Raw genomic sequence first — 10,757 nt, forward strand, 5'->3', positions numbered from 1 at the left:
AACCTGAGGCTGGAGGAAGGGGCGCCCGAGGGGACGGGGACCCCGCCGAAAGGTCGACTTGCGGAGCCGCTGCTCGCCACCGTCACCATCTTGGACGACGACCACGCCGGCATCTTCACCTTCAGCCAGCGCGTGCTGCGCGTGAGCGAGAGCACCGGCTTGCTGGCGGTGACGGTGGTGAGGAACTCGGGCTCCAGGGGCACCGTCGCCGTGCCGTACCGAACGGAGGACGGCGGCGCCAAGGCCGGGGTGGACTACGAGCACGCCGTAGGGGAGCTGGAGTTCATCAACGAACAGACCAGGTGAGGCACAGGCAACATCGGAGGCAGCGACTGGGAAATAAGACACAGGAGCCACAGGGTGGAATGGATGTACACTTCCTGAGAACATGAATCTATTCTTGGTGCCAGAAATTGGGACGCTTAAGGTTGCATCTTCCTACTCTTCAGCATCCCATACATTAAATCAATGATCAAGAACCCTCAAATAAATATTGTCAGCGAAGTCTACGAAAAAACACATAAACAAACAGTCCATCTCTCCATACATCTTCTATGTTGGAGACTATTTGTATGCCCTGGATTTAGTGCACTTGTGAGTTTGTGCAGCAAAACCACTGCGTTAATTCTTTTTTTAAACAGACTATGTAGAAAGACTTATAACATAACATAGTTAAGGTTTTCAACTTGTATGAAACTGTAACTTTATCAATAGAGAGCGGCAAAGCCCATGTTCCCAACAGGCTTTTTTCCTACATGTTCTAACTTGGCCAGATCCTTGAGAGTCAAAATAATAGACATGATCTTGTTCTTTTTCAAACCAGCGGTAGTGTTACACAGCACCCTCCATGTTTTTTTTTACTCATACTTCTGTGGCCCATTAGAGCTGCTGATCAGGTGTGGGAACCTTTAGTCACCCCATGTAAACTGACGGATCCTTTTCCCATTAAAGTTTCATGTTATATAAGCTGTGTTTGCACATGGACTGATTGTACATTTAGTGAAAGACTTGAAGGCCCATCAATATGTGCAGCACACTAAAGTGGGTGGCAGATTGTAGCTCAGAGTTAATGGAGAGGCGTTAGTGTGTGGAGTCTTATTATTTCATGTCTTTTCTCAGCCCGGACCAGCATGCCGTATTTATATGTAAACTCAACTTCCAAGTTCTCAAGAATTCATCAAAATATGAATTATGCAGGCTTTGATTATTAACGATTGTTAATGTTGTGCTTCAAGACATTTAGTTTAGTGCTATTGCTTTGGCACTGAGGACCAAGTGTGCACTATGTTACGTTCAAGCCTGAATTATTTAAAGCCCCGCTGCGATTCATTATTTAGGTCACTACAATTTGCGAATGAGATTTAGACGGTCGAGCAAATGTTTAAGACGTTATGTTGATGATATTTGGTACTGAAAATGTGTGTGTGTGTGTGTGTGTCCAGTCAGATCTTACAGGTGCGCATTATAAATGTGGAGGAGTACGAGAAGCAGGAAAACTTCTTCATTGTGCTCGAGGACCCCAAATGGCTGAAGCGAGGCCTCTCCGGTGAGTGTGTCCTCATGGCTACGATGGTGATGTGCCGCCGCTTGCGATGACGTTTCACACGCAGTAGATGGCGAAGGTCTGGCATCGAAAACAACAGCAACACGGGCGGCTGAGCGCCGGCCACCTGCGTCAGAGCCAGTAACTGAAGATTACACGCTGCCATTCAGCAGCCAATTATGAATTTAGTGTCCCTTTAGTTGCCTGCTACCAATGTGTCAAAAAAGCAACTGGATATGTGCTTGTTACTGGAGGTCAAAAGACCCAATGGCATTAGATCGTAACGCACGGTAATTTATATCATTAGGTGCACTGTGCATGCCGACCCGCTGAACAAAGAATAGTAGAGGTGTTTTTTGTTTTTCCTGTTTTTGATCAAACCTCTCTGATGTGTATAAGCCTCTGAAAATAGTGTTGTATTGTGTTGAATCCATGTCTGTCTTTCTTCACAGCTCTGCTGCTAAACCAGGGTAAGATAGTCTGAGTGTTAAAGGTGCCATGTGCAGCATTTTTAAACACAAACTGTAAATCTGCCTATAGGCCGTGGATGAAGCCAGTGGACAGTCCCACGTCAAGTTACTGCATGTGTTCTTCTAAATGAATTGGATCGTAAACACCGTCCTTGAGATGAGTAGATCCCCTGGCCATCGCTCCCTTCTGGGGGAAATGATTTTGTTACTTTCCTTATACACTCGCTGGCATTGTGTGTGTACTACTATGCAAGTCTTTCATCACTTATCATTGTCAGAAACTCTGAAAGCTTTGGCTCCATTTACCCTATTTCTTGTTTCCTGCTGTGCTCAGCTCCCAGTACTTTAGCAGCTTCTGACTGAGTCTTAGTCCTTGTTTCAGATATCTGCTTTATTTGTCTTGCAGCTGGATGGGAGTCGTGTTAAGTCGCTGCAGAGGAAAACATTTCCTGATTTTCCTGCTTCATAAAAAAAATACGTTTTAAAGAACAAAATAACGGGGGACTTTTATTGTGAAGAATAGAAAACTGTAATGTCTTTATTAAGGAATATGCTAGCTTTGTTGGTGGCTAAGCTTCAACACAAACAAGTCTACCAACACTGCAGGGAGGAAGGTTCTTTAATTGGGTCGAATATAGTGAATGAAACGTGTTGATTCACCGCTTCACATTTGCTTCTTTGTCCCCCGTAATCACAGCCGAGGCTACGCTCACCTTGTTGTAAAGGAGTTGCAAAAACCCATGTACATGTGCACGGGAAAAAAGGGTGATAGGGTTATAGATGGGCATGGTCAGGGTTAAGACCACGACTACAGTCTGAGTCTATAAAAAGAGAAGCTACTCAACTCAAGGCCAAAAAAAAGTGCTCTTGGCCTCCTCAACATCCTGTTTCAACCGGAAATAAATCCACTGATGAAAGCAAGATTCTCTCTGAATGCTACACAGAGCACCTTTTAAACGTGTGTGCAGAGTGCTGCATGTTTGTTTCCTCTTCATCTTCTTGCATCAGGTGTGGGCCCTTGTGTCCTTGGCTGAAGTTGCGGATGTTTGTGTGGTTTTTGCAAATGACACAGTAAATATATATGAAAAATTGGACATGGTTATTTAACGTCTGCGCTCGCTGACAGGCAACCCCACCCCGGAGGAGGAGGAGGCCCGGAGGATCTCGGAGATGGGCAAACCCATTCTAGGGGAGCACAGCAGGCTGGAGGTCGTCATAGAGGAGTCCTGTGAGTTTAAGGTGTGTGAGTGGCTGATATATGCTGAATAGAGCAATGAATACAAGACATGTATGTTTCAGGTTAGGCCCATCAAGAAATGTTGCAGCTTTTTAAGGAACGTTTTAATGTAATATTACGTCTGAAATACGCTGCTATCTGCATTTGGCGTTGCAGACGAGCTAACTTCCAATATATACATTATTTATTTGAGTAGCAGCTCCTTTTTAAAAGCTTTAACAAATATATATAAGCACCTCAAGGGTCGGGGTTGTTCTTATTCAAGTATTTGTGTTTAAGCTCATTAACCAACTCACACCCTCTTACTCACCAGACTCCCAATGGAGTACTAGACCAGGTACAGTTTCTGCCAGCATTCTGTGTGTGATGGGACTATTTAGAGGTTCTCTCATCTCATTTCTTCATCAAACTCTCCTCATACTCTACTGATTACAAGAACATCCGATATTCATATCTACCCTTTCCCCCTTCTCGACTTCTCTCAGGCGTTGCATGCATCTTGATTTGAGATGTGTGTGTTCATTCATGTGTGCTGTGTGTGAAATTATGGGTGGGTTACTTCCAGATTAGATTCAAATTCTGCAGCAGAACAATGAGGCCAGTGGTTTTGTGGGCGTGCTATTAATACCAGCCATGTTCATGTTTGCCATATTTGCTTTGGATCTCACACTGTGGCTCCTATGAAACACACTTACCTCTCTCTGCTGCTGTTAAATATTCATATTAAATATGCTGTTAATATGTTCTTATGTAAAGATAGGTACAAACATATATAATACAATCCTGTGGATCCATCTGCCCTGTGTGTGTTAATACCAGCTATGACTGCCTCTGTCTCATTGCTTCATGTGTTGTAACAGAACACAGTGGACAAACTCCTGAGGGACACCAATCTGGCCGTGGTGCTCGGCACTCACTCGTGGAGGGAGCAGTTCATTGGAGCGGTCACAGTCAGTGCAGGTCAGTGGCGGATTGTTTGCCTTCTTCTTATCGATGTTTGTTTCTTTAAACCACGCTCATGTGGATGTATCGTCACCTGTAGTGTCTCTGTGTTTGTTCCCTGCCTATGGACCACGTAAATTAGCATTTTTTATAACTCCGGCATGTTTACAATATAAAAATGATGGTAACATTAAATGATGGTTAACCTTTATTAAGTATAAAATGGGAAATTAAAGGGTTTTGCGTTGCAATAAATGTTTACAATTAAAATGTTGCAACTGTTTCCTGCAAAGCTGGTCATCTGTCCGTTGAATATGAAACCACAGCCAGGAGCTGATTAGCTTAGCTTCGCATAAACACTCGGAACAGTTCATATCTCATGCTCACTAACATGTCATGTCTGTAAAAGGAGAAGTTGTGGCCTTACGGGCGGCGTCCAAAATAACAAACTATTCCTTTTTTTAAAGGAGCTTTGTTTGATTGATCTTCGCTGTGTCTCCTTCCAACAGGAGACGAGGATGAGGGACAGGAGCAGCGACCGCCCAACTGCTTCGACTATTTCATGCACATATTGTGCGTTTTCTGGAAGATTCTGTTCGCCTGCGTCCCACCCACAGAGTACTGGAACGGCTGGGCGTGCTTCATAGTGTCAATCTCCGTCATTGGTTTCTTAACGGCCATTATTGGAGACCTAGCCTCCCATTTTGGCTGCACCGTCGGCCTGAGGGACACCGTCACCGCGGTGGTCTTTGTAGCTCTGGGGACTTCAGTTCCTGGTAAGTGTTACTAGTAGTGAGTCTCGTTTTAGTTTTTCCCCTAGAATTCAGTATTCCATCAATTTTAGCTATGGTTATAAGCCCTGAAGGGTTGTTGTGTTGGATTAAACTCCTGAACTATTTGTTAACTTCCTTCTTCCCCAGATACCTTTGCCAGTAAAGTGGCTGCCACTCAGGACCAGTATGCGGATGCGTGTATAGGCAACGTGACAGGGAGCAACGCAGTCAATGTGTTTTTGGGCATCGGAGTGGCCTGGTCCATCGCTTCCATATATTGGCAAGTCAAAGGTAAGGTCTTCCGCGTTGACCCCGGCTCGCTGGCCTTCTCCGTCACACTCTTCACCATCTTCGCCTTCTTCGCTATGGGGGTGCTGATGCTACGCCGGAGGCCGTCTATAGGAGGCGAACTGGGCGGCGCGCGGACCTCCAAAATCCTCACTTCGCTGTTCCTCTTCGGACTCTGGTTCCTCTACGTCCTCTTCGCCAGCCTGGAGGCCTACTGCCATATACAGGGCTTCTGAGAGCGCACAGCTGGGGAGAGTAATGCATGCACAATAAAAAAACAACACACACCACTGGGACATTCACCTGTGCAGTTCTGTTCCAGTGACTTACCACTGAGAAGACTTATCATCACTTGACGCTGCCATGGTTCTTTGAAGTATATATAAATAGTATACATATATATAAAAACACACCACCAACTCGGACATGCAACAATCTGTACGTCTCCCCCACTGCAGGACAGTTCCAGCCAGCAGAGTTTTTTGACTAAATAACATGCGGTGACTGTTTTTGATGAAAGAGAGCGAAGCAGGTCAGCGCGTACTCTGGAGTCACTGGATTTTGCTTGATTCTGGCGTGATGCCTGTTGGTTCATAACCTGGATTTCAAGTTTGGTCTTCCCTTCTAGAGGCCAGGTCAGAGTAGACGGCCTGACCCGGTAATTAGATAAGAAAAACAGTGACAGCTGCTGTTACACAGATGTGCAATGTAAGTGTGTCGCCATGCTTATACCATGGCCACTTGTCTATGTTTGTTTGTCAGTAAGCATTAACCCACAATAAGGTATATTTGCTCAAAGCAAAAAAGTGGCATTGCTATGGTTACCTCCAGTTTGTGCGCACAGATTTAGAGCAATGGTAATAAAACTGTTGACTGGAAGCGTTTGAGTTGTCTTGGTGTACGACTTTGAATGGACCAGCCAGCCAATCGGAAGAGTTTTCTTCGGGCATGAAAAAATAACTGAGCACATTTCGGTTACAATCTACAGTTATGGGAGATAAGCTGCTGTTATGTAATTATCTCACACTGATAAATTGTGTTTCTCTGTTGAGTTATGTGACGCGAGGCATTGTGTAGTGTAATTTAATGCACCTACTGAGTTGAATCTCACTACAAGTATTGATAATAGTAAGCGATCAGAAATGCAATAACCCTATATTGGAACACATAATTTACAAAGAATTACACAGGCAATGAATTTCTAATAAGATGTGGAATGGGAAAACAAATGTACCTAGTATCTGCCATTGAGTGTGATTATTTAAAAGTGATGGTTCATTCACCCCTGAAGTCTTATTTGTGTATTTATCGATGGTGTCATTTCATGTCTTTGTAATTTAATGTATTTGAGCTGATATGAAGAAAAATACATTGTAATTTATTGCAAGCTGTCATAATTACATTGAAATTTTGAAATTTTAGCTGAGTGTGTCTCCATTGGACGACTTATTACTTCCTCATTAGTGCAAAAGAAGATGTTTGTGGAAAAGAAGTGTCTATGGCTAGATAGCAGTCAGGACTCTTAGAGGGTTAGAAATCTTTTTGAAAATGTCAAAGTGTGTTGACATGGAAAAAGCATGGCTGGAAAACCAAAAACAGACATAAATCAAGTCATTTTTATGAAGGAGGACCGGAGCAACGTAGCAACACTTTTCATGCAGGTGGGATGTAAGACAATAAAAACACTACCTGAGATGCCAGTCTAAAGATTAAAGCATGCAAGATCGGATGGTGCCTGGACCCAGCGCTGTGCTAAGGTCTAAAACAAGGACCCAGCGCTGTGCTAAGGTCTAAAACAAGGAACCAGAACTATATATATATATATATATATATATATATATATATATTTGCATTGGATCATACAGGGATGTTTGCTGAAATTGATTAGATGGCCCTACCAAAAACAATTGCCACCAGTCGCCAGTGTTGTTACAGGTTAGCAGTGTTCCTCTGCGCCCTATTTAAAATGTGTAACTCGTGGTATATAACCCTACGTATGGATTCACCCCACCTCCTCTCCTTCTCTTTCAACATTTACAATTTCATAAATTGACAATAGCAAACGGCAAAATACATTGAAATACAGTTAATCCACAACTGTACAACAAAAAAGGCAAAGACCAAAAATATAATTCAAATAAAAAAGAGGACACTAAGGCTTGATTGTGTAATAATTACAAACATATAGGCAACGCATACTGTTACAGGTCTCATGTTGTTGTTTTTTAGAACAGAGTTTATATATATATATATATATATATATATATATATATATATATATATATATATATATATATATATATATATATATATATATATATTGGTGGCTCAAGGTGGGCCAGGCCCCATGGCCCTCTATTGGCCGGCCGCCACTGACCCAAAGTCAGGTATGCATTTCCTCCTGATGCTCTGGCTGGCCCCAAGCGCCCAGCGCCTCATTTTCTGACACAAAAAAACAAGAGAAAGCACCTTAATAATCTCCGCAAACACATGGTTATTTAACTTCATTTAAATTGCTACAATACTGTCCGTAACCCTTGTGAGAAGAGACCTGTGGTTTAAAAATAATTAAAGTAACCGTTAATAAAGCGCCGTTCTTTCTCGTCAAAGTGGTTAAAAAAGGCTCGTTCGAGATGAGCCAGTTCTACGATACTCTCACGAGATCAAGCCGACCGTCGATTTTAGAGCCAGGCGCCGCAGTAGCTCTCCATCGACTGCGTGGCCCAGTGCATGATGGGAAACGCTTGGCTGTCGCCACGTCAGGGAGCTGATTGGCTGTTAGATCTGACTGCAAACACCACGTGTTGTAGAAAATTCTTATTTTATGTGTAGTTGTAATACTTAACGCTCGATTGTTGACTATTAGTCTCATGTTTAATCTAAAAACATATCTTTTGTGGTTAATAATACAAAATCGTATTTATAAAGCACACATCAAAACCAGTAGTAACGTATTTCCCAGGCAGACATAAAAAGAACAAAGGATGCAGCTACACACTCATTTCTACATAAATATATATTTACAAACACATAAATAAATCAAAACGTGATCTGTAAACTACAAGTAGACAAAAGTTCGGAACTAGCAGGAAGTCATTTTTTCTGTGACTTCCTGTGTTTACTTTGAAGCCTAAAACTGTCCGACTTGATCGCAGTTTATTGACAACGCCTCCTGCTGCAGCCGGCCCCCGACACTTTTTTTTTTTCCTCTCTCCAGTCCGCACCTGATGTGGAATACACGGCACTGTGAGTCGCGCGAGACACAAAAAATAACAATAAAAAAAAGGTGAAATAAGAAGTGTCAAATTCAATAAATGTCCGACACCCAGGGATGATCTCTCCTGTCCGTTCAAAGGAGCACCGTGATAGGGTGGATGGTTGGGTGGAAGATTTATTTTTGGTTGGTTCGATGTTTTATTTTATTCACAAATGCAAATGTGTATATATATATATATATATATATATATATATATATATATATATATATATATATATATATATATATATATATATATATATATATATATATATATATATATAAAATACTGAATTGTATTAATAAGATGTCCTATTAACTGCAAAGTTAAATACCTTTTTTTTGCATTGGATCATACAGGGATGTTTGCTGAAATTGATTAGATGGCCCTACCAAAAACAATTGCCACCAGTCGCCAGTGTTGTTACAGGTTAGCAGTGTTCCTCTGCGCCCTATTTAAAATGTGTAACTCGTGGTATATAACCCTACGTATGGATTCACCCCACCTCCTCTCCTTCTCCTCTTTCAACATTTACAATTTCATAAATTGACAATAGCAAACGGCAAAATACATTGAAATACAGTTTATCCACAACTGTACAACAAAAAAGGCAAAGACCAAAAATATAATTCAAATAAAAAAGAGGACACTAAGGCTTGATTGTGTAATAATTACAAACATATAGGCAACGCATACTGTTACAGGTCTCATGTTGTTGTTTTTTAGAACAGAGTTTATATATATATATATATATATATATATATATATATATATATATATATATATTTCAATTTTATATATATATAATTTCAATTTTATTTATATATATATATATATATATATATATATATATATATATATATATATATATATATATAATTTCAAACTCTTTGTAAAAAACACCCAACATTAGGTTTTTGGCTTGTAAATTTACACTTGTGAATATAAAATTTGGCAAAGATAATTAATACATTTATAATATACGCCCCTTTTCTGTCATAGATAACAAATCCAAATATAACATGTTCAAAAATAATACAAAATATTTGTACAAAACATTCCGAATAACTTTGGTGACATTTTTCCATAACATTTTGGAGAACTGACGATGCCAAAAAAGATGAGGCACAGTTTCAGGTTGAACTGTGCAAAAGGTACAATTTATATCTAAATCTTTCTTAAACTTCTTGAGAACATGCTTTGCACGGTAACACTTATGTAGAATCCTGAAGGAAACCTCTCTAATCTTATTTGTGAGACAATATTTGTGGGGCAATGACCAAACTTTAATCCAAGGAATATTCTTCGCAAAGTTACTCCAATATGTGATGACATAAGACTTTGAGATAATTTCACACTTGAAAAGAGAACAAATAGCTCGGTTATTATTCTGGATGGTGAGAAACACATTTTTTCACAATGGGTGTTGAAAAGGAATCCTCCTCGTCAGGATATTCCTTGAGTGTTCAAGAATTGACAGAACAGGTTATATTACAGTTAAGGTTATTTATTTAGCAATTACACACATACATGAAATGCATACATACAAGGCCTTGGACTCAGCTCCCCTGATGGTCTGCTCTGCATACAGTCTGCACACAGTCAGCACACCCCCAGAATGAGAGTGGGCACCGTTCTCTAAGAACAATGGATATTTATCCCATTTCTGTGAGACTCCCTCTTATCTGACTTTCATATTTGTCTCAGTCTTAGTAGCGAAAAAGGGAGCTGAGTCCGTCTGTAATTCAGACATCTAGCTGACATCAGCAGCAAAGACAGTCTGTCTGTATCTAATCTGTTTAGCCAAGGTCAAGAGCGACTGAGAACTTGACCAGTTGCGATTTCTCAGCTTCGAGACACATTCTTTAGTACAAGCGAGACATGAAACTTTAGTCAAAGTAAGGCAGTACAACATATACATCATTAAATTATCTTCAGTGTCAACAATATTAACCAAAGAAACATCAGCTGGACATGAAGTCATCCAGTGATCCCAACCTTTGATTACTATTGAAGAGACGCATTCATGAGTAGATTATTATCATTTATAATTATATAAGTCTTTGCCAACAGAATACAATGTGATTTTAGGAACTCCTGTGGAAATCAACTAGCTATGGACAATGGGCAAATAGAGTTGTTGCTTTTCCAGGGATCGTACGAATTGTGCTTTCAGCTGTCCAAAAAGGTATTCCCTTTTTCCCACATAACGTGAACGCAGCAATAACCCGGCACAGGGGACAGGAC

At 40.8% G+C, this 10,757-nt stretch overlaps 1 protein-coding gene across 1 annotated transcript in view; it reads left to right on the top strand.

Annotated features, from left to right (window-relative positions):
* Positions 1 to 5,489, top strand: part of slc8a2a (solute carrier family 8 member 2a) — a gene marked incomplete at both ends in the record, with an annotated part of 10,523 nt that extends 5,034 nt beyond the window's left edge. Inside the window, 6 exons of the mRNA XM_079237231.1 lie at positions 1 to 302; positions 1,443 to 1,546; positions 3,140 to 3,252; positions 4,111 to 4,214; positions 4,700 to 4,968; positions 5,113 to 5,489. The exon at positions 1 to 302 is cut by the window's left edge and continues 60 nt beyond it. Of these exons, the coding sequence (XP_079093357.1) occupies positions 1 to 302; positions 1,443 to 1,546; positions 3,140 to 3,252; positions 4,111 to 4,214; positions 4,700 to 4,968; positions 5,113 to 5,489 (1,269 nt within the window). The remainder of the gene's footprint in view (positions 303 to 1,442; positions 1,547 to 3,139; positions 3,253 to 4,110; positions 4,215 to 4,699; positions 4,969 to 5,112) is intronic.
* Between the last annotated feature and the right edge of the window lie 5,268 nt (positions 5,490 to 10,757).

The sequence above is a fragment of the Taurulus bubalis genome (genome assembly GCF_910589615.1).
Source record: "Taurulus bubalis genome assembly, chromosome: 2".
Lineage (NCBI taxonomy): Eukaryota > Metazoa > Chordata > Actinopteri > Perciformes > Cottidae > Taurulus > Taurulus bubalis.